General features: G+C 41.3%; 2 protein-coding genes across 2 annotated transcripts; both read right to left on the bottom strand.

Annotated features, from left to right (window-relative positions):
• Nucleotides 1–7,543: 7,543 nt before the first annotated feature.
• On the bottom strand, nucleotides 7,544–11,074 carry LOC126992844 (carbohydrate sulfotransferase 11-like). Its single transcript, XM_050851670.1, has 3 exons — nucleotides 10,947–11,074; nucleotides 7,963–8,077; nucleotides 7,544–7,753 (listed from the first exon to the last, which is right to left on the bottom strand). The coding sequence occupies exons 1-3, from the start codon at nucleotides 11,072–11,074 to the stop codon at nucleotides 7,544–7,546; spliced, it is 453 nt and encodes a 150-aa protein (XP_050707627.1).
• Nucleotides 11,075–16,874: 5,800 nt separating this feature from the next.
• LOC126992845 (uncharacterized) lies at nucleotides 16,875–17,620 on the bottom strand. The gene has a single exon (XM_050851671.1). It carries the CDS (start codon nucleotides 17,503–17,505, stop codon nucleotides 16,993–16,995), a length of 513 nt encoding a protein of 170 aa, XP_050707628.1. The 5' UTR covers nucleotides 17,506–17,620; the 3' UTR covers nucleotides 16,875–16,992.
• Between the last annotated feature and the right edge of the window lie 7,237 nt (nucleotides 17,621–24,857).

Genomic DNA, 24,857 nt, shown 5'->3' with positions numbered 1-24,857 from the left:
GTACCACTAGAATGGAAACTCGCTAATGTAACTCCTATCTTAAAAAAAAAGGCGCCAAGTCACAACCAGGTAATTATCGACCGATCAGTCGAACGTCAATCGTGTGCAAAATTTTGAAGACGACCATTCGTGGAAAAATGGAAAAGTTTTTTTTAAGATTACAGACTAATTAAGGATTCGCAACATGGTTTTAGAAACAAACATTCATGTTTGACTAACCTTCTCGATTTCTTCAACTACTCGTGCCAGCACGAGTAGCTAAAGGACGCCCGCTGGTTGGGTCTGCTGCTTCGGGCTCGCGGTAAAGTCACGCCAAGTAATGTCGACACATCGCGGCTCAGTGAAACTCGAAATTAACACTTACATCCAGAGAACGAGAGAGAGAGAGAGAGAGAGAGAGAGAGAGAGAGAGAGAGAGAGAGAGAGAGAGAGAGAGAGAGAGAGAGAGAGAGAGAGAGAGAGAGAGAGAGAGAGAGAGAGAGAGAGAGAGAGAGAGAGAGAGAGAGAGAGAGAGAGAGAGAGAGAGAGAGAGAGAGAGAGAGAGAGAGAGAGAGAGAGAGAGAGAGATCTGAACATTTATTCATAGCTTACAGTTGGGCCAAAATTGTGGGTGTGGTGCGGGTGAGAATTCTCATAAAGTTTACAGGTGTGGGCACAGACACTGTGGGAGTGGTGTGGGTGTGTGTTCTCAATAAAAAGTTCACAGGTGTGGGGCAGGTGTGGACACAGACACTGTGGGAGTGGTGTGGGTGTGTGTTCTCAATAAAAAGTTCACAGGTGTGGGGCAGGTGTGGGCACAGACACTGCGGGTGAGGTGCGGGTGCTCCATACATTTTTTCTTCTCTTTCCAATTTTCTTTTATATGGTCTGGGTTTTGACTAACTATCTGTCATTATTTTGTGCACAGTAGTCCCTCCATGGAAGAAGTTAAATATAAAATTAAAAGAATTAAAATTAATTTGGAGATATATATTACATTAGGCTTTCATTATTTATATTAAGCATATATCAACAAATAAACGAAATTAATGATTGAAAATATCAAACAGTAATAAAAACTGATTCATAACTACGTAGGTACAATCACCAAAAACTTATCAAACTCTGTAAGAATCATGCTTTTTGAGATACACGGACGAAAAATTTGGAGACACTTCTCCTTGTGTAGAGCGGGTCGTAGCCCTGGGCAAATGAGTGAGGTGCCAATGGCTCAATGTTGCATTCGCACTGATAAGCCTTGCCGCTTGATCTCGATAACGCATTACTCATGTGCTGTGGTGTGAAGTGAATATATCGGTTATGTAATCGCAGTATAATTATTGGTTATGTTTTGTGATTTCTTGTCACAAGGGTGTTTTTCGTCGGTAGGATGATGTCATTCTGTGCTAACTAATTTAGCACCGAGTCATTGACATTATGTCGTCAATTCATTACAAAAATTATTGACAATTATTATGAGACTGTGGTGTGGATAAAATTAGTATGTAACCCATTCCGCTCCGAAACCTTATCAGTTAGTTTAAATGCTGCGGTTGACGTCATTCCTATTCAAAGAAGGGAATAATAATGCCGGTGGTAGTTTAGGAGTACATTGCCAGTAAAAGTATTAATTGTATTATCTGCCAAAAGTAATACGTAAACCACATACTGCGACAGCTTGGTTAAGTATAAAAATATATGAGGACAGACAGACATGCATAGACAACGTGAGAGGGAGAGAGACCGAACCCTTATGAACTCTTCCCAGCGACACCTGTTGGGTCGGTCCCTCTCCCCGCCATTAGTGCCGCTCAGGACGGGCCGTTAGTGACAAGCATCGCTGCTTCATGAGGTGTTTTGCCTAACTGCTCGTCACACAGGCGGACGCAGGGCACTGCCGGCGCATGAATGACCCGCTGCAGCACGGCGCTCCCTGCCCGACACGAGGCTCGCTCGCTGCGTCGCGGCGTCGTTAGCTTTGTAAAGTACGTGTTATGTTTTTATGCGAGGCATCACACTCAGTAATGAGTGTCTGCCACGCCTCCCTCCAGCTGATTAGTAATTCTATTATGAACGTTTTAATCTCTAGTTAAAAATGTCGTACTGAGATTGAATTACTTGTGTGATTTAATCTGTGAATTTGAAGAGAATCAACTATTTTCCCCTTACACGTACTGCCACTACTTACTACATATTAGTTTTACCTAGACTCCTGAATGCCTGTCTTGCGGATAGGTAAGTTCCACTGAGAAACAAGATAATGAAGATAATCTTTGTTAGGGTTTATTGAAGTCTTCTTGAGTGCTGGCAGAGTTGTCTCGTTCCTGTGGGGTGACGGAGTGAGTATGAGCGTCAGTTACCTGATGTTCATTCCCATGCTCACCTTCACGCCTCGGAAGAGTAAGCAGGATCAATAAAGGCGAGAAGTAAGGTACTGGGAGAGAGGCTTAGGTCTCTTGAGTGGCAGACCGTGTTAACTTGGAGGGAACACTCGACCAGGGAAATGAACTGCCATACATATTCAAACACGTCATTGCTTGGATTCCGACATGGGCAGTAATCAACACATCTCCGCTGATCTCAAACGGTCCATCAAGTTTGGTTCACTTTTTTTGCCGTTCAACAGAGTTACCCCTTTTTATTCATCATTCATGCTTCGTATTTTCCCCCTAACAGCTTCTTTTAGTTGTTATTTGATTTTCTTTTCGTTTAAGGCTGATACTCTAAACTGCCACGTGTTTTAGTTTCCTAGATACCTGCAAACACACACACACACACACACACACACACACACACACAACACACACACACACACACACACACACACACACACACACACACACACACACACACACACACACACACACACACACACACACACACACACAAAAGTCCGTATCCAGGGCTCTGTACCTTTCACTTAATCAGGTCCCGGAGTAGGAGGGAGTAATGTGCCTGGTCCAGTTCTCAACTCCTTTATTGGAGACCTTAGCAGTGACCCGCATTGCCATGACTTGTGTGTGCATCAGAGCTGCAAGGCGACTCATCCGGGCTGATTACACCGAGAAAAAAGGGAACTAAAATGATGATGGTAATAATAAAGGTAATAATGATAATGATAATAATAATGATAATGATAATGATAGTAATAATAGTATTACTACTACTACTACTACTACTACTACTACTACTACTACTACTACTACTACTACTACTATTAATAATAATAATAATGATAATAATAATAATAATAGTATAATATTAATAATAATAAACAGCAACAGCAACTATATTATTAATAACAATAAGAATAATGATGATAATAATAATAATAATAATAATAATAATAATAATAATAATAATAATAATAATAATAATAATAATAATAATAATAAGTAACAACAGTAATAGTGATAAAATATAATCTTAATAATTCTAGTGTAATTTATATTAGTTAAAAAGGCACCTGAAAGATTAAATATTCACAGGTTGGAAATAAAACAAGAAAAAGCTTTTGGACGTTGTCATTTGTGTTGATTGAATAGTTAGTTGTATGTATACATAATTTTTTTTGGTTCGTGTAAATTAACATAATGGAGGTCACGGGTGATTAAAGGCCCCGACGGCAACGCGATAATTAGACACCAACGCCCGTCAGACGAGGCGAGGCGACGCGGGCTAATGGTTGGGGAAATTAGGCGAGGGAAGCGTCAGTAGCAGTCATTATATCCTGAGATGAATTTCTTTTTTCATGTCTTTGATTCTGTTAATCTAGGACTTTCTACATAGGTGCATGTACTTATTCACCTGGTTTATCGTTACACGCTTTTAAGGGGCTGTATAAGTGTAAGTAATGACTATCTCGTCCCTCGTCAGTCATTTGCAGGTGTGTACTTCATATTTGTGGGAGGCGGTGGCTGAGAGGTTAGCGTGCGGGTGTGGCGTCCAGGAGGACGCCACAAGCCTCCACAAGCCGATTTTTTTTTTTTTTTTTTTTTTTTTGTCACCACCAAGTGGCCTAAGACGACCCACATGCTGTCCTGCTGACCACCCACATGCTGCCTTACAGACCACCTATCAACCTGGCTCTAAATTCTCTCTCTAAATAGCGGATCAATGATGAGCACCGGGGGACAGCATGAGCAAAGCAAGATGGCGCCACTATAAAACACTTGCCTGCGCCATAACGGGCAGGGGCCGAGCATCAGGCCCAACCAAGAAAGCCTAAAGGCGCCATAGGCAGAAAGAAAAAAAAAGAAAAAGAGAAAAATGTGTAAGACATTGCATGACATTTGTATATATATATATATATATATATATATATATATATATATATATATATATATATATATATATATATATATATATATATATATATATATATATATATATATATATATATATTATGGCTTGTAGCACCAATAGGCTTTCATAATGGGGCCTGTTGGTCGGCCCCAGCCCGTTAGTGCTGCTTATGTACAGGCATTGACCCATTATCTGTAATGGCGGTTCGGTGATGTGTAGCACATGAGTTCCCCATTTGTGTGTTGTGACATCTTCACCACACGAATATATGAGGAGCTTTGTAAAAAGAAATTCCCAAATAAGTGTTTAATAAATGAGTAGGATATCTGAGCAGGGTTAATTAACATAAATTAATTTATCATACACCGCCCCTGCGCCTCGGGAACTGAGGCCCCCTGCATGAATATACCCGCAACACTAAATCAGCGGGATGAAAGAATCCACAAATAATAGTAAACAAAAGAAAATATTGACACAACGCCCAAAAGCGAGAGACAGACCTTTATACTTTTTTGTAGAATATTGAAAACTTAAACTCCGATGGAAAGAATTAGTCAACCTTGGTTTGTTAGTGGAGAGGCTGGTGAATAGTCTCTATTATGGATGGCCCGGTAAAAAAACAGGAGTGGGTGAAAAGCGTGGAGGGTTGTTGAGGTATCGGAGCTAATATTCCCAAGTGCATTAAAAACGAAATCAGAAAATGCTCATCACAGAAGTGACAGCAGTATGAATCAGCAATGTCCAAATTTATATTATTGCTTTTTTATGAAAAAACATATTGCAATGTCTGATCATATTTACTCCGCCCAGGTTCGTTTCACTCACCATCCATTGGGGCTGTTTAAATTTTTTCTTGCAGTGTGTAAAGTTGAGCGCTCCCGTGAGTTAGTGTTACCGTGATGAGTGAAGAGGTAAAATGCAGGCAAGCACACACACACACACACACACACACACACACACACACACACACACACACACACACACACACACACACACACACTGTGTTATGTGTGAGTGGTCTCAGTCCTCCCCAAAGATCGGTCACTGAGCTCTGAGCTCCTTCCGTAGGGGAACGGCTAGCTGTCTCGAGAGAGACCCGCAGCAGACCAAGAAGTGAATTACACACACACACACACACACACACACACACACACACACACACACACACACACACACACACACACACACACATAGATAAATAGATCAGTTTATTGACCATAACATGCAATAAGTTATTATATAACAGTAATACAACATATGGTCCAGAATCAGAAACAAACGATGAAATAAAATCTAAACACGTAAACACATCAAACTCAAAACATTAAACAAACACCGGAAGTCACACAACTGCTTTGCGCAAGAAGTGAAAAGCTTTTTAGATAAATTACGACAAGTAGTAAAGCTCCACATTTCACACTGGGGAGAGTGTACTTCCATAACGTTAGAAGTGCAGTATTACAGACTTACATCAGTAAAGACATATTATCTAATCTATGTGAACATGTGTATAACACAGAGCCCCATGTAAATCACTTTCATTTGTTAACTAAGTCAGTTGCCGAAAAATATTTGCAGGTGAGGTGTCACTATAATGGGAAAAAGATCATTGCCATGTTGCCGGACAGAGTTAGAGTAAGGAGTCGCTAAACATATACAAAACTAATTCACTTCACTGGCCAGTAGCATACACATGCTCTCTCGCTCTCCCTAACTCCATGAACATAATCTTTTTATAGTCATATTAGCATAATAATTTTAGTATATATTTTACCTTTAATGTATTACTTATTTGTCTTCATTGAAGTTAAAATAAGATAATACATGTGTATAATACCCATTCAAACTCCATGGAAAGACCACACAGCGCAGTGGGACAAGCAGGTCTTTGCCAGTCATGGGTGGGGCATCGGCCGGACAGTCAGGCCTCACTCACTGGTGAAGTGCGCGGGGCGAGCAGGGCCTCTCCTCCCATTCTACCTTCATGGTTCGGATAGCGCTCACCTGAGAGGCTTTGCTTTGCAAGAATTAAAGGAAGATAATAAATACTTTCTTCTCCGCTATATTTTCATACGAATTTATTTGAATTATTGAACGGAACCTCATAATACTTTGCCTCGGTGCTCTTTTAAATAAAAAAAAATTAGGTATTGTATTTTCGCATCCTTTTCGATAAAGGACAGTTTGCAGTACTGCGTTCTACCATACTCAGTTTAAAAAGTCACCCAAAACAGTGATTGGAATCGCTTATAAATGATAAAAGATAAACAACGAAAGTAAAAGAGTGGCAACCCATAAGTTTTCGAGGTTAGGACAGAGTACCAAGTGCAGAGATAAAATTATAGGATTTGCCGAAGCAGGGTGGTGTACCGTGACAATCCGACAGAAGTAGATCACAAAAGGAAAGGCTTTTGTGTACCAGTTCACTAACAGTGGCTAGAAATGATGAGCATGATTAATTTATATCATTGTTTATCAATATTTATCATAATATTGACTAAACTATTTTGCTATATTTATTCATCTGATAAATCTTTACAGTGTCCTTGACGGATGTTACCATCAATGGATAATTAATGTGTGAAAAGGTCTTGACAAATTATTTATTACACCTCAAACATGTGTTTATTTTCCTTCGCAAAATATTCAGTTTTGTCTCTAAATTCATATATATTGTACATATATTTGGTTAATTTTCGAGAACAACCACACTCAAATAAAACATGTGGAGAAATTATTTGAAAAGCTTCCATAATTCATGGACAGAGCGAACCTTTCCAAAGTCAGTGCTATCACTTCCTATCGGGACTTAACATCAAATAATCTTTGAATCTAATATTCAAAATCTATTTTTATCGAGCTTTCCCTTCCCTCACCCTCAGTATGCTTACTCTAATTCGTATTCTGAACCGAATGGAACACGAAAAAATGTTATTTATTTTGCAAGGCAGGTATATATAAAAATAATTGTATTGAGTAGCAAATGTAACAGGTATTGACAAACAACCATTTTGGAAGTAAAACAAACTGCTTTCTCAAAACAAACTGCTTTGTTTCTCCGTATCGTGCACTACAGGCCTTGACTGTACCCGAAAATAGCGAAATCGTGCTTGTAAATATGGAGCAGTCGATCCATCAGCTCCCTGCTCCCGTTCGCGCAGTACCCCCTGTCAGAGTGATCGAGAACGTGGCCGTAGCTGCGGCGCTTCACCGGTAAGCTGACCTTATCCGAGAAGCCCAACACCCCGCAAAACAAGTGTTATATCTCCTCCTGTATCGTCTCCAACTTAAGGATGTAATCGAACTTCATCCGGCAAGGATCACACATCTCTGTGTAGGTCATCCAGTGTTCATCAGGCATGGCCATTTCATGGGTCCAGACCACGTGACGCAGGAATTGGTTGAAAGTGAAAGATGTGTTCCTGAACCGTTGTACAAGGTCGCTTAAATTGTAGGCATTACCAAATATCTTTAAGAAACCAATATTAGACCCCTTATGTATCATGAGGTAGGCAGTTTCCATTTCTTCTACACCGTAAAACATATTTTCCTCTTCTGATGGGTAGGCCAAGAGAGCACCAGACTGACTTACATAGTTGTTCATATATACCTGGTATGCTTTTCTGATCTTGCTTAACATTTCGTTGAACTCTCGATCTCGATGCAAAAATCCCAGACGAGTGCAGGCAGCCAGTATTTATTGAAGCGTGTGTACCAGCTTTCGGTGCTCTGTGTGACGTTTTGCCATTCATCGTCATACTCGAAGCGTGCTTTCCCATTCAAGAACTTGTCTCTGAAAACGGGGAAAAGTCGAGGAGTGTTGGGAGTAATGATTTTCAAGGCATGAACAAAATTAAATGTACCATATTTCACAGAATTACGAGAGAGAGAGAGAGAGAGAGAGAGAGAGAGAGAGAGAGAGAGAGAGAGAGAGAGAGAGAGAGAGAGAGAGAGAGAGAGAGAGAGAGAGAGAGAGAGAGAGAGAGAGAGAGAGAGAGAGAGAGAGAGAATTTTTTGGGGGGTGGTCATTACCCCTGACTGGGCTTTTAGGCCATATTTACATATTTTTTTATAGTTTTTTTACTGTTTAGTTGTGTTTTTTTTTATTTATTTTCATTATCATTTATACAGCACATCCATATAGTCCATGTGCCAGACCAAATTTTAGTACCAGGGACTAAATGACAGTGATTTTCAGGTAGTTCAGACCTTCAACTATATGGATTGATATGATGGACAATCCAGATGTACAGGTAAATGCGTGTTTTTGGCACCATATTTCAAAGCGCCTCTCCCTTTTAGGCGGATTTTGAATATATCAAATTTCGGGTTATATGGCACTAACGGTTGATCCTACACAAGTTTTGAAGAAATCAAAATTTGTTTAAAATCAATTGTTACATCAGGTGAAGTAGTTTCCGTTCATTTTCTAGGTACAAATATGGATATTGCTTCAGAGGAGGTAACATTGAAAATGCACGATTTTTCGGTGTTTTTCTATTGTATTCACATAACAAAGTCTCCTATATTTTTATAAGAACAAACTCACTCGTTGAAATTTGTATTTTAGCTTAAGTAAAACTTGTTTGCAGCAAAATACAGCAACAAAACATTTGAAATTCATATAATGTTTAGCGGTTTAGCACCACAGTGTTCTGCAAGTCAAAATCATCGTAATTCTGACTCGGTTTGACTATTGTATATCCCTGTTACTACTTATGTGTAATTAGTAAGTCAGAGGATGATATGAGTGCTAGGTGTCTCCCATTTATTTATTTCAAACACGCCTGGGCTATTCACTGTATGAAATCAATCAGTAACGTAAGGCAGAAACCTTTTTTCATTATCTGCCATCATTTTCAACACATATTTCATGTTAACTCAAAATTAATAAAGTCCATATTTACTATAAAAATAAGTTGAATAATTATTATATTGCATGTCGTGCTATAGTAGTTATAACAGGAAGTAAGGCATAACCCAAAGTGGAATGCAGAAATGCGGTTAATAGCAAAAGACCTTTGTTTTGTTACCGGTGAGTCTGCTATCGTTTCCAACACTTATTTCATGATAACATAAAAGTAATGACGTGATATTATTACCATATGTACAAGTAACAAAAGTTGTGTTATGGAGATAATTACAAACTTAGGCGTGACCAGAAGTGGATTGCACAACTCGAGTTAAAATTAAAAGTTATGATATCATCCATGTTGTCTTCAAGCTACACTTCTGACATCACTTGAGACTTGGATTTCATGCTAAACTATAGTGAGGACGGACCACGTGGACGGAGGACGAGGCGAGCTGTGTGTGCAGTGCGGAGTGGAGCCTGTCCCAACGTGTTAACCTTTAGGTACTCCACTGTAGCACACGTTTATTAACCACTCACTAAATTATGAATCATATTTATCTATTTAATATTATCTTACCTGTAGGCCCTCTTTTCAACATTGTACCCTTACATTTGTCGCCCGAATAGGGACAAAGCCTTGTCGGGAGAAATATACATTCGGGCTTAAAAAAATAATGCGATGAAAATAGCTGATGACTAACGATTTGAAGTGAGATAAGTGCAAGAAAATGTTTAGGCGCTACTACATTTACCACTGATTTTCGTTTATTTCTTTTTTACATTATTGTTACAAAATTATGGTAATGTGATGCAGAATTTTCTCAGGAAGACGATGGTGGAGTTTTTTTTTTTTTTTTTATAATGAACGGTGGGGTCAGGAAACCGGGTGGGAGTAAGATGTGTGAAATCATCAGTTAGGATGAACTGGAGACACTCACGACCCTCGGCGGAGTTCCAAAGGCAACATTTGTAGGGCCTTGACGCGCACTCATGTATGTAACTCTGTGGCCGTAGGCATGTATACAGTACATGTTGAAAGAAACTTAGTGCAAACTCGCCATGCCGAGTAAATATCACGATATTTCGTTACGTCTCGGCACAATGCCCAGAAAGCTCATTTTATTTCCGAATTTTCCTATTACTTGGAAATCGAAACTAATTTTTTGTTAGAATATTTCTTTGCCTTTACAAGTTATGTCAAACACCGAGTTATAAGTGTTTTGTTGTATAGCAAAAGAGCAAGTGCCTTGCAGTGCTAATCTTCACTCTAAAGTAATATATATGTCAGTATTCCCTTTGTATCGTTCTCCCTTAAAAGTTCCAAAATTTGACCTTAAAGCATTTGATGTACACCAAAAGTATGCCAAGCGATAAGTCGTGTTTAAAGTGATGTTTGTAGCGTCAACTAACTTGCAGTAAAATGACCGTATGGCTCATCAAGAGTGACACCGTCCCAAACCAAAACATGCCCAAAACCAGCCCATTCAGGCAGCAAGGCTCCAGCGTCGGCTTCTCAAACAAGTAATGAGTAGAGAGATGACAGGCCCATGATCAGAGTATTCCTTAATCGTGACAAGTTAGCAATTCAAAATAAATGTACAACATGAGAATTATTATATTTATCAATGTACTTTTACACAAAGGATCACCAGTCTATATTAAATCGCCCCATATATTCCATGCTTTCGAAAAGTTCTCGTTACCACCTTGACGTCTGATCGTCTCTGGTTTGGGGCTGTTGTGCCTGGGGTGCTATACGGTCATTTAATTGAGAATAAATTTGCACAAAAAAACTAAGTAAGGTAACCTGTAGGCGGAGGCGAGTCTTGCCAGCGGGTGTCTCACCACCACTGCGCTGAGAGGCCGGGGAGCCGATACAGTCTTGTTCTCCACGCGACCGATGAATTTCCTTATCGCCGAAGACCCAGCCTGCATGGACTATGTTTTAAACCAGGAACCTTTTACATCTTAGCTAGGGGCCTTAGGGTCAAAATATTTACGGCGGACAAAACAACCAAACAATTTTTTTGTGAACAGTATAGGTCATAGTAACCTATTTCAGAAGGGCTGCCCAATGCTATCAACTACCATTGGCTGCCATATTGAATTATTCAATATTGCTGCCATCGAAAATTACCTGTGCAGTATTTTAAAAGATTGAGCCATTTTCATGATTTTGGTGTCTAATATTGTTTCCAGGGTCAAGGAGTACAATTTTATGGCCGTTGAGACTCTTCTGGGGTGATTTAGTCCTAAATTGTGAAAATTGTGAAAAAAAAACCGATAGCTTATTATTCATGCCTTGTGTGTTAGATAAAGGTGCTATCATTCCAAAAAACATGGCTCCTACGATTAAAAATTTTGCTCAAATCTGAGCAAAGTTTTCATAATTTAGGACTAAATCACCACAGAAGAGTCTAAATGGCTACAAAATTGTACTCCTCGATCCTGGAAACAATATTAAACACCAGAATCATGAAACTGGCTCAGTTATAATCCAAATTTTAATGTTATTGCGGAAGTCAATTTCGATGCCGTCTATATTGAAAAAATCCAGTATGGTGGACATTGAAAGTTGGTAGCATTGGGCAGCCCTTCTGAAATAAGTTACCATGACCTGCACTGTTCACACACTAAAAAAGTTTGGTGCTCTTGTCCGCCGTGTAGATGTTGCTGTTTTTTTTTATTTTTATATATACCATAAGACCCCTAGTTATCTATGATGCATAGAACTATGAACAGAAGAACTCAAGATATTTTTAAATTTACTTTTGTAAACAAGTCGGGAACTTTAAGAATATACTAATAAAAGTTCGGAGACCTAATTCATCCAATAGTTTCCTAAATTAAAATGTTGTTCTATATCTTAGGGAACACAAACAGCGAGAAAGGGCCCGGCAGCACATGTTTGATTGCTGTCCGCCAGAACAGGAGGGGATTGGCGATCCGTGGGTCATATTTGTTAGACCCCTGCTGGAGGACACGGTGCCGACACTCAAACTCTTCTTCTAGAATCTAGAGCCTGTTTGATTTTTTTTTAGAAGGATTGCCAAAGCAGATGCAGTGCGACGCAGTGCGTGCGTGGTCGTCGGTGTGGCTTGTGCAGGCTTCTAGTGGCGGGTCCTCGGTGCTCTTCAGCCAAGACCATGGCGGCTGCATTTTCTTGTCGGCGCCAGGTCGCCACACGCTCAGCTGACACAGAAATATCAGACGCTTATTTATGTCGTTTTAGTAAGCTATATGCATCACATGCACTACAATAAAAAAATATAATAAATATTTTCATCTAGCCAAATCCCTATATAGTATTCATGTGTATATATAATCGACGTTACCAGTTTGATTCCATGAGCATGTTCATACAGAATTCACTGTTATTAAAGTTTCGCGTGTCGGAAATTAATAAGTAATGGACACCACTGATAACAGGTTCCCAATGTGCAACATAACCAACGCTGGCAATTTTTGTTTTCAAGAGACTAAATGCCCATTCTTGTGATACTACTTCTTCTTCAATCTCAGTCACATATGTTTCTCTTCTGGTTTTGGATAGCTGTTTTCTGTTTGTTTATGATTAATAAAAAAAAAACAGACTCGTGTTTACATATTGCTCCCCCCACCCCACTCCCACCCCCACACGGATCTCCGTAGTTCAATGGTTAGCGTGCTTGCCTCCCAGCCGACAGGGCTCGGGCTCGAATCCCGAGCGGTGTGGAGACCTATGGGCAGTCGTTTAATCCGGGCCCTCTCCGCCCAGCAGTGAATGGGTACCGGGTGTTAGTCGGGGGTTGTGTCCCAGCACCCGGATGTGTGTGGATGCAAGGATGTGGGTGCAAAGATCCGCCACTTCTGAGCTCTGATCTCAATCGGGGAGGGTACTGACTGGCAATCGCGAAACTATCGCGTGGCCTGACCGTGGTGAATTACACTCATTATAAACAACAGCATAAGCTTTAAGCTTAAGAAAAAAAGTTTCACACAATGTTTTATGTACTTAAAGGAAGCATAGAACGTCACTCACCCCACTATGCAGAAGTACAGCCGTAACGGCAACTTCAAGGATCAGCTCACCGCCTCTCATGGCCACGAGTCCTATGTTCTTCTCGCTTTTAGCAGTTTGATTTATCTGCAAGTGAGAGGCAGTGCTTTTTAAGTTTGACCCGTTTATCTTATATATGGTAATTACTAAATATTTTTCAGAAGTCACACGAGTTATTATCCTAGAATGCGTTTTGATAGTGTACGGCACTTTCAACATACAGACGACTTCTGGTCATTTTTCTTACAAAACGTTTCTCAGTTCCTTCCTCAATATGTTACTCTGCGTGATATTTTAAGAGGACTGAGAATTAATAGTTTTAGAAATAGACCCGTGTTTATCATCACTTTTCCTCCGATGTCCACCCCATCCTTCAACTACACAATACATACCCCCCACACACACACACACCCCGCTCTGGTAGCTTAATTGGTTAGAGCGCCGGGCTTCAAGGCTTCATGGCCAAACAGGCGGCGGTTCGAGCCCCGCTTAGGCCGGATTCTTTCCGTTGACTAGGAGTGGTTACTGTCCCTCCTTGAACAAGGAGGATGGGGGGTGTGGTGCGTGAGGTCCTGGCAGTACCCAGAGATCGACAATAATGAGCAGATGCTCACGTCGTGAGGGTACCTGCTGGCGAAAGCGAGTCCAACTCGTGATCAGGCCGTGGTGAATTGCACACACACACACACACACACACACACACTGGTGACGCTGCCTTTATTACGATAACAGCGTCCCTAGAGAGAGAGAGAGAGAGAGAGAGAGAGAGAGAGAGAGAGAGAGAGAGAGAGGGAGAAGCAATTTTAGGAAGAGGAAGAAAGGGAAAGATGGCAATGGAGAGAAGTGTTCCCGAATGTAGTGTTTCGTATGGTGAACAAAATATTTGCAGTCAGGATTTGTGACTTTGGTCAAGAAGAAGAACTCTGATGCCATTACAACACACTGCCTGATCCACCATGAGGCTCTTGCCTCCAAGACGCTCCCTGCTGCTCTCAAAGTCACCTTGGAAACTGTGATCCGCACCGTCAACCATATCAAATGTGGGACACTCAACACCAGGCTTTTTCGTCAGTTGTGCCAAGACATTGATTCTGCCCACCAAGACCTCTTCTTCTACACATCTGTTTGTTGGTTGTCAAAGGGCAATGTTCTCGCTCTTGTATTTGAGCTCTTTGATTAATTGCAGGTATTTCTGGCAGCACAAGGAAAGAAGACAGAGCAGTTGTGAAAGGACATTCGAGAGCCGCTTAAGTTTAAGTGTAGTCTTGGCTACTTGGCAAACATGTTCGAAGCCTTGAATGGACTTAACCGGCAACTACAGGGCTCAGATGCCACCATCATAATGCACGCCGATGCCATCAAGGCTTTCCTTGACAAGCTAGCTCTGTGGGAGAGGAAAGTCGAGAGGGGAAATGTCGCTTCCATGCAACGTCTGAATGAAGTCGTCGGTGAAGAACCACTTGCAGAGGAGCGGTAACAAGAGAACAAGGAACACTTGTCAAGCCTCAAGAAGAGTTCAGACATTAGTTTCATGATATTGATGCAAATGAGAATGTACAGCTGAAACTTGCCTGCAATCCTTTCCGATGCACTGTGGACGATCTTCCTGATGACATACAAGAGGAATTCTTGGAGCTCATCAACATCACCGCAGCCAAAGAGGAGTTCCAAGAACATCAACAGTTTAGCAGTTTTAATTGCTGGGCCAAAAGGCTTTCCGCTTTCCCCAAGATCAGTGAATTCGCCCTGAAGGTTCTCATTCCTTTCTCATCGACTTACTCTGTGAAAGTGGTTTCTCGACTCTTTTGGTAATCAAATCAAAGGCCCTAAATAGGTTGGATGCTGAAGCAGACATGCGATGTGCCTTGAGCCACACTTGTATAAAAAAAGCAAATATATTCTCACTACAATGCATGATTAAATCAATTAAATTGATTCATGTTAATAAACATTAATAAACATTAATACACATTTTTTATTATTGCCCTCTCTGCTGCGATTAATCTTTTAAATGTATCTGCGTCATCGAAAATCAGTACGTTTTCAGAAGGCTTATAAAAGTGGGGGTCATGGTAGGTTTGGTACTACTGAAAGGGGTCACGTACTGAAAAAGTTTGGGAAACACTGCCCTAAAACATTCTGATTTTGTGATTTTGAAATTTAGATTTACACTGGTTAGGATTATATTATATGCTTCCTTAAATTAATTATTCCCATTGATTGGCAATATTTTTTCCTTGCAGCTTGAGTGTTGAATGTCCCTTGCCTGCCGCTGCCTCTCAACCATTTTCCCTGAACTTGTGTTTGGAGCAACGAGACCAACAAACGCATCATGGGTTAGCCTCCCTCTTCATCCCTTCGTCACGCCCACTTGTTCACCTGGCTCACATCCACCATACAGGCAGCAACGGTGAGTACCCTGCATGGCGGAGTGTTGTATTTGAGGTATTTGAGCTATGATGACTGCGGAGGTCGACAACGTGGCATGCTGTCGCCTGGCTCACGTCCACCTTACATGCCACATATTACATGTATTTTAGCGGATATTGTGGACGGTGCAGGACCAACAATATGACCTATGGCAGTGACATCTCAAATAATGGACGGCGGACTCTTTTGATTTTGCGGCGCCCTTGTCATTGAGCCGCGATTTTTGGAAAATCAACCGCTTTGGTGCGAATCGCCATAACTCCCTTATTTCTGGGGTTACAGAAATGTTTTTGGTATCAATCGACGGCAAAATGAAAGAGCTATATTTTGTAATTAGCGACCGGGCTCAAAAACCGACTCGAAAGGGTACAAAATCGAATAAATTCGCAAAAAACGACTCTGAAGCAGAGAGTGCAAATCAATGGTAAAAAATCTGAATGGGGCAGTGTTACGAGTGTAGTCCCACAGGGGTCGGTGCTGGGTCCGCTGCTTTTTATCATATACATCAATGACTTTGACACCGGAGTTAGTAGTGATGTCAGTAAATTCGCAGATGATGAGAAAAACGGTAGAGTAATCCGATCAGACCAGGACGCTTGCGTTCTCCAGGATGAGCTTGACAGACTATATGATTGGGCGGGGAAATGGCAGATGGAATTCAATGTCGGGAAGTGTAGCATTCTGAGTGTAGGTATGAATAACCCCTCACATAATTACTCCTTAATTCTTCTGTTCAAAAGGGCTGTGTGTGGAGCCCCCTCCCTAAACATGAGAAGAATACACCATAAGAAGGCGGACAAGGCTCTGGTATAAGGACAGTTCAGATTACAATTAATCATTTAACATAATATTGACCGAACTGTTTTGGATATACTTCAGCATCTGATTTTAAACTTGCCATGATGGATGTTACCATAAACGGATATTTAGTGTGTCATGTTTTGACTGAAATTGTTAAATCGTAAATAAAGGATTATTTTCCATCGCAGAATATATAGTTTTGTCTTTATAATTTCATATAGTGCATCCGTTCTGTTAATCATCGAAAATAATCATACTCAAATAAAATATGTGGCTATTTTAGTTGAAAAGCTGTCGTAATTCATAGACTGAGCAAAACTTTCGCAAGCCAGTGTTATTACTTCTATTGGGACTATACATTTACTAATCTTTGAATCTAATATTCCAAAGTCATGTATATCGAGCCCTCCTTAATCTAATTTGTATCCTAAACGGAGTTGAACACAAATAATTGTCATACCGGTATATTTATTTTGCTAGTAAGCTATACAGAAAATCTAATATATAGTAGCAAATATAGCAATATTACTAATAAAACTATTTCGTAAACAAAGCAAACTCCTTTCCATCTCAGTATCTTATACTACAAGTCACGACTGTTCTCGAAAATCGCGAAGTCGTGCTTGTAAACATCGAAGAGTCGGTGCATCATCTCGCTGCTCACGTTCGCGTAGTACTCCCAGTCAGAACGGCTAAGGCGGTGGGCGTAGCTCTGGTGCTTCACCGGGAAGCTGACCTCATCCGGGAAGCCCAGCATCCCGCAGAACAAGTGTTGTATCTCTTTTTGGATCGTCTCCAGCTTGAGGATGTAGTCGGACCTCATCCGGCAATGATAACACATCTCTGTGTGTTCATCGAGCATGGCCATGTCATGGGTCCAGCCCACGTGACGCAGGAATTGGTTGAAAGTGAACGAAGTGTTCCAGAACTGTTGTACCGGGTTGATTAAGTTGTAGGCATTACCAAATTTCTTGAAAACATCAACCTTATTTATCATGAGGTAGGCATTTTCCATTTCTTCTACACCGTAAAACTTAATTTCCTCTTGTGATGGCTTGGCCAAGAGAGCACCCGACGGGCTTACATAGTTATCCATATACACTTGGTATGCTTTCTTGATCCTGCTTAACGATTGGTTGAACTCTCGATTTCGATGCAGATGATGGGAGATGAGTGCAGGCAGCCAGTCATCGTCATATTCAAAGAGTGCTTTCCCGTCCATGATCTTGTCTCTGAAAACGGGGAAAAATTTGAGGAGTGTTTGGAGTAATAACTTTCAAGGCATGAACAAAATTAAATGTCGGTAACATAAATAATTAATTGAATAAAATAATAGGGTTGATATACATCCGTGTTTGCCCGGATTATTTTTCTTATTTTGTCAGTTATTGAGATGGAAGTTTTGTGGAAATGTCCGGATACAGTTATCACAAAACTACAGAGAGAGAGAGAGAGAGAGAGAGAGAGAGAGAGAGAGAGAGAGAGAGAGAGAGAGAGAGAGAGAGAGAGAGAGAGAGAGAGAGAGAGAGAGAGAGAGAGAGAGAGAGAGAGAGAGAGAGAGAGAGAGAGAGAGAGAGAGAGAGAACACACACACACACACACACACACACACACACACACACAAACACACACACACATCATGTGCATAATGAGAGAGAGAGACAGACACACACACACAGACATCATGTGCATAATGAGAGAGAGAGAACACACACACACACACACACACACACACACACACACACACACACATGTGCATAATGAGAGAGAGAGATAGAGAGAGAGAGAGAGATAGAGAGAGAAAACACACACACAAACACCCACACACACACACACACACACACACACACACACCCACACACACACATTCATCATGTGCATAATGAGAGAGAGAGAGAGGTAAGGTGAGCGTCGGCGAGGTCTAGTTAAGTCTCTCCTCAAACGGTGTCTTCCATCCGTTCTCACTGCAGCGCGCAGTACTGTGGTACAGTCCAGAAATATGCAACCCGGACTCTAGATTCTAGGATTAAAGATGAGCTCCGGGAGGGCAGCATGAGCCAATGCAAGATGGCGCCACTATAAACACTCGCCTGCGCCGTAACGGGCTGGGCCGACCATCAGGACCCACCGGGAAGAAGCCTTGGGTCGACCATCAGGCCCCACCGGGAAGAAGCCTACCGGCGCCATAGGCCGCGACGTAAAAAATAAAAATAAAAAAAAAAAAAAATCCTTTCTCACCCCTTTGGACCATTGTCCTGGGCCCTGTCCACATCAGAAGGATTGCAGAGAAAGACAAATAAAGCTACTCTGGCTACAACCTTGCAGAAAAATGTAGCTGTAGTAGAGCAACTCCCAGGAAACGCTGCTACAGTGGGTAGTGGAATGAACTTGGTCCAAAGAGTGAAAGGTGATCAAGTTACTGTCAGAGATGTTGCCACAACAGTTCTGAGTATGGCTTTTCGGGAAGGCAGTCAGAGTCGCAGAATAAATGTTTTGTTTGACACATACAAGAACTCTTATCAAGAAAAGTGAAAGATCTCTACGGGGGGAAGAGACTGGTCAACAGTTGCAAGGTATCACAGGCAAACAGATGGTAAGGCAGTGGAGGAGTTTCCTGACCAAAGTTGGCAACAAAACTAGTCACATCAGCTTCCTGGTCAATGCAAGGAGGAAGGCAGAGTCGAGAGCAAAGCTACAGGAGAAGTTTCTGTATGCAACTGTGAATGACAAATGCTAGAGTCACATCTCAAGACAGTGAGGAGGTGTCAGCTCTTCAGTGTTAACAAAAATAAGCAGATGGCCGTCTACTTCTCCATGCTGCCCATGCTACGAGAGAGGGATACCAATCTATAGTGATTTGCTCAGGAGACACAGATGTTTTTGTCATGTCTGTAGCATTCTGTGACAAGATTGAAGACCGATCGTTCCAGATGTGTGGCACTATAACCCGTACAAGGATAGTAGACATCAGGAAGGTTGCTGCCACTCTTGGCATGGAGGTTTGTGGGACTCTCATTGGGTTGCACGCATATACAGGTTGTGACACTGTAAGTGCTTGCAGGCAAAGGAAAGACAAGTGCCCTAAAACTTTTGACCAGCAACAGGGAAGCTCAGGACTCATTCTTAAGAGTTGGGTCAGGATTGGGACCTCTCCCAAGAACTGATGGACAAACTAGAGGCATTTACGTGTCTCTTGTATGCCCCCAAAGTATCAACCACCAAGGTCAATGAACTCAGGTACCACCTTTTCTGTGCCAAAAAAGGTGAAATCTAAAGTCATCAACTCCCACCATGCAAGGACTGCTTAACAAAACATGCACAGCGAGCCAACTACCAGGCTGGTATATGGAGATGTTTGGAAAATTACCCACAAATCCCAAGCCCTGTTGGCAGAGGATGGAAGATGGAGAGAGAAAAGGAATATGAACAGTTGGCGGTGCACTGGATGGAAAGCCGGCCAGCATCTGATGCTGTCCTGGATCTACTGGCCTGCAACTGTCCCAAAAAATGTTCACTCCCAAGATGTGGGTGTGTGTTGCAAATGGCCTCAGATGTACTTATATGTGTAGACTGGCAGACTGTGAGAACCAGGCACTGTCCTCAGACAGTGAGGAAAGTTCAGATGAAGATGTGGAAGACTTGGAAAATTATTATGGTTATTAGGTTATGAAAGATGTATGTAAGAAAGTATGGAAGGCAGTCGTAATTCATAATACAAAATATTCATTGTAAACCAAATGGGGTTAAGTTAGAGCCTTGTGGAACACCACATTTGTATTTTGGTGAGGAGTATCACTATATGTTGAGGTTTATGCCTGGAAATGACACAATTCAATTTACAAGTGTTTCCAAACTTTGAATGTCCATAGCAAATAAAATAACTTTTTACTTCATTAATTCATTAAAAAAATCATTTTTCACCCGATTTACTGCATGTATTAATGTTAATATGAAATTTATACAAAAACTAATTAGTTATCTGAATTCTTGAATACATTCTCTATGAATCCATGTGATTAAATGTGTTCCAGGATTATCATTGCCTTTTCCAAAACAAACAAGACAAACATTTCTCTAAAAATGAAATGATTCGCTTTACTGAAAGTAAGCCTTGTACTGCAAGTGCCATAAATGACACAGCTTTCAAAGTAGAATTTTAAAAGAACAATTTTTGGAAAGTGCTTAAAATCAGCAATCATTGTGACAAATGTTAATGTTGAAGGATCAGTGATGACAAAATGCTACTAGGTTGAACATATGTGTTGTATTTTATATCGGCCACCTTTCAGAAACGTTAATTTAGGGTAGTGTTATAAAATGCATGATAGCACACATAAAGCTACCACTTGTACAATGCTATCAAACTCTAAGAGATATTTTCCTTGCCAAAAATCACTATGAGCATTATTCCCCTCAGATGGTACCTATCAACCCTACTGGCTCACCGACTATATATATATATATATATATATATATATATATATATATATATATATATATATATATATATATATATATATATATATATATATATATATATATTCTCTCTCTCTCTCTCTCTCACGCTCTCTCTTTCTCTCTCTCTCTCTCTCTCTTTTTTAGTGCTGTGTAGCACATATGCAACATATGTCTCTAGGGCTGAGCTCTTCGCTCAGACTTTCTCAAAATAATCCGTCCACTGCATGTCTGACGACATATTGATCTTATTCATCCCCCCCTATGACTTCACTATGCCTGATATTAAAGTTCTTAAAAGCGATATTTTCTATCCCCTCTCTGGCCTCAATCTTCAGAAGTTTTATGGACCTGACACAGTGCCTCCTATTGTCCTTATAACTGTGCTTCCGTGCTGACACCCTGCCTGATCAAACTCTTTATCCTCTGTTTTTCAACATCTACCTTTCCTTCCTGCTGGAAGTACGCCTTCGCCTTCTTGAACTGTAGATGAGGTATAGCTCCACGCAACCACGGATCGGTACTTTGGAGAAGGCAATTGCTTGCGAGATGTCACATTTATCAAGCTTTTCAATATATAAGTTACGGAGGAATATCAGTTGGATGACCTCATTACATCCGATAACATGAGTAAGAACATTATTCTATACGCTCTCATATGCTCTCTGATGTGCTGCTATCTTCTGGGCCTGAAGGTTGCCAATGCTGTCTACATTCACACAACATACACACCTTTTCCCAAAAATTCAAAATTCAAAAACTCCTCTTTTGGCTGCCGCCTTGAGAGATGTCCTCATAACTCTTCGAACCTCTTTCTTATCAATTTTTGGAACATTCGCGGTCTTCGTTCTAATTTTCATTCTGCAGAACACCATCTCTCCTCTTCTAAACCTCACCTTCTTTACCTCACCGAAACACAGGATTCTGAGGCTACTGATAGCAATCTCTAATCTGTTCCCTCCTACTATCTCTATCCTAAATACCAATCCAAAGCTGGATGTTGCGCCTACGTGCGCAACGACATCACTTGTTATCGTGCCCATGACCTTGACTCTTCTGAAATTTCCACCATCCGGCTAAGACTTCATTGTCACTCTATTACTAAATACATCTGTGCTGTTTATCTCTCACCTAACTCTACTAACTATGTACAATTCTTTGACTATTTGAACTCTAAAGTGGAGCACATCTTGACCCTCTCTCCCTTCGCTGAAATCTCCATCTTGGGAGATTTCAATGTTCACCACCAGCTTTGGCTGTCATCCTCTTTCACTGACCAGCCTGGTAAAGAAGCCTACAATTTTGCTCTCCTCAACGAGCAGTTGCTTCAGCCCGACCGTCTTGGAGACCGGCCCAACATACTAAACCTCTTCCTTACCTCTAACCCTTCTGCTTACTCTGTCAAACTGTTCTCTCCGTTGGGCTCCTCCGTTCACAACCTTATTTATTTATCTTGTCCTGTCGCTCCTGTACATCCTTTGAACCCACCGAAGAGGCGATGCTTGTGGCATTTTGCTTCAGCTCGGTGGGACGACCTGAGGATGTACTTTTCCGATTTCACGTGGAATGATTACTGCTTCCAGGATAGAAATCCCTCTGTGTGTGCCCAGCGCATCACAGAGGTGATTGTCTCTGGAATGGAGGCATACATTCCACGTACTTTCTCTACTCCCCATGCTAAAAAGCCTTGGTTTAATCACGCTTGTTCTCGTGTTGTCATAAATAGAGGGGCAGCTCACAAAAGGTACTATAGCCTTCGAACTCCCGCTAACCATGATTTTTACATTTCCGTCCGGAATCGTGCCAAATCTATTCTTCGATTTACCAAAAACTCCTTTATCCATAGCAAATGTTAACACCTTGCTTTCTCTAATTCTTCCAGAGACTTCTGGCACTTAGCCAAAAATATATCCTCCAATTTCACTTCTTCCTCTTTCCCGCCTCTTTTTAACTCACACGGCAGCACTGCCGTCTCATCTATCTCTAAGGCTGAACTCTTCTCTAAAACTTTCTGTAACAACTCCACTCTGGACGATTCTGGGCATATTCCTCCTACTCATCCCCCCTCTGACTCCTTCATGCCTGTTATTAAGATTCTTAAGAATGAGGTTTTCTATGCCCTCTCTGGCCTCAACACTCGGAAGGCTTATGGACCTGATGGAGTGCCTCCTATTGTCCTTAAAAACTGTGCTTCCGTGCTGACATCCTGCCTGGGCAAACTCTTTCGTCTCTGCCTATCAACATCTACCTTTCCTTCCTGCTGGAAGTACGCCTTCGTACAGCCTGTGCCTAAGAAGGGTGACCGTTCAAATCCCTCAAAGTATAGCCTTATAGCTCTACTTTCCTGTCTATCTAAAGCTTTTGAATCAATCCTTAACCGGAAGATTCAAAAGCACCTTTCCTGTTCTACCCTTCTATCTGATCGCCAGTATGGGTTCCGCAAAGGGCGTTCTACTGGCTATCTTCTTGCTCTCTTAACTGATTCTTGGTCATCCTCTCTTAGCCGTTTCGGTGAATCTTTCTCAGTTGCGCTAGACATGTCGGAAGCCTTCGATAGAGTTTGGCACACTCTGCTTTCTAAACTGCCCTCTTTCGGATTCTATCCTTCTCTCTATTCCTTTATCTCCAACTTCCTTTCCGGCCGTTCTATCTCTGCTGTGGTAGACGGTCACTGTTCTTCCCCTAAACCTATCAACAATGGTGTTCCACAGGGCTCTGTTCTATCACCCAATCTCTTCCTGTTATTCATCAATGATCTTCTTTCCATAATAAACTGTCCTATCCACTCATACGCTGATGACTCCACTCTGCATTATTCAACTTCTTTCAACAGAAGACCCTCTCAACAGGAATTACATGACTCCAGACTGGAGGCTGCAGAACGCTTAACCTCAAACCTTACTATCATTTCCGATTGGGGTAAAAGGAACTTTGTGTCCTTCAATGCCTCAAAAACCCAATTTCTCCACCTATCAACTCGACACAATCTGCCAAACACCTATCACCTATTCTTCGACAACACTCAGCTGTCACTGTCTTCAACACTAAACATCCTCGGTATATCCTTAACTCAAAATCTTAACTGGAAACTTCACATCTCCTCTCTCACTAAATCAGCTTCCTCGAGGTTGGGCGTTCTGTATCGTCTCCGCCAGTTCTTCTTCCCCGCACAGTTGCTATCCATATACAGGGGTCTTTTCCGCCCTTGTATGGAGTATGCCTCTCACGTGTGCGGGGCCCAACTCACACAGCTCTCCTGGCACAGTTGCCAGATTATCGTACTCAGAGCATAGTATTTACCGGTTTCTGACGCCGAACCATGGCCTAGAAACATCAGGAATTAACTATTTTAACGATAATTATAAGTGAATCTCCTTATTGGGGTCCACGAGACAGTTTTTGGGTCGGAAGTCGGTAAATATAAGAGGCTGAGTAAGACAATCTGGCAACGATGTCTCCTGGACAGAGTGGAGTCTAAGGCTCTTCGTCTCATCAGCTCTCCTCCTCTTACTGATAGTCTTCCACCTCTCAAATTCCGCCGCCATGTTGCCTATCTATCTTCTATCTATCTAATTCTAATTAATCTATCTATCTAATTCTGAACTTGCTAACTGCATGCCTCCCCCCCTCCCGCGGCCTCGCTGCACACGACTTTCTACTCATGCTCATCCCTATACTATCCATATCCCTTACGCACGGGTTAACCAGCATCTTCACTCTTTCATCCCTCACGCTGGTAAACTCTGGAACAACCTTCCTCCATCTGTATTTCCTCCTGCCTACGACTTGAACTCTTTCAAGAGGAAGATATCAGGGCACCTCTCCTCCCGAAGTTGACCCCTCTTTCGGCTTCCTCTTAGGAGTTTTTTTTTTATTATCGTTTCCTCTTTTTGTGCCCTTGAGCTGTCTCCTTTGTTGTAAAAAAAAATATATATATATATATATATCTATATATATATATATATATATATATATATATATATATATATATAT

The sequence above is a fragment of the Eriocheir sinensis genome, unplaced genomic scaffold (genome assembly GCF_024679095.1).
Source record: "Eriocheir sinensis breed Jianghai 21 unplaced genomic scaffold, ASM2467909v1 Scaffold509, whole genome shotgun sequence".
Lineage (NCBI taxonomy): Eukaryota > Metazoa > Arthropoda > Malacostraca > Decapoda > Varunidae > Eriocheir > Eriocheir sinensis.
Note: the sequence above shows the minus strand (reverse complement) of the source record. Positions and strands in the feature narration are given on the sequence as shown.

What these genes read in the sequence shown, in the direction of transcription:
- LOC126992845 (XM_050851671.1), bottom strand. Translation starts at nt 17,505, where the DNA reads ATGGATAACTATGTAAGCCCGTCGGGTGCTCTCTTGGCCAAGCCATCA.
- LOC126992844 (XM_050851670.1), bottom strand. Translation starts at nt 11,074, where the DNA reads ATGCAGGCTGGGTCTTCGGCGATAAGGAAATTCATCGGTCGCGTGGAG. An exon ending in AGACTCGCCTCCGCCTACAG is followed by an intron (nt 8,078 to 10,946) that starts GTTACCTTACTT and finishes CCCCGTTTTCAG; the next exon opens with AGACAAGTTCTTGAATGGGA. An exon ending in AATACTGGCTGCCTGCACTC is followed by an intron (nt 7,754 to 7,962) that starts GTCTGGGATTTT and finishes GGTTTCTTAAAG; the next exon opens with ATATTTGGTAATGCCTACAA.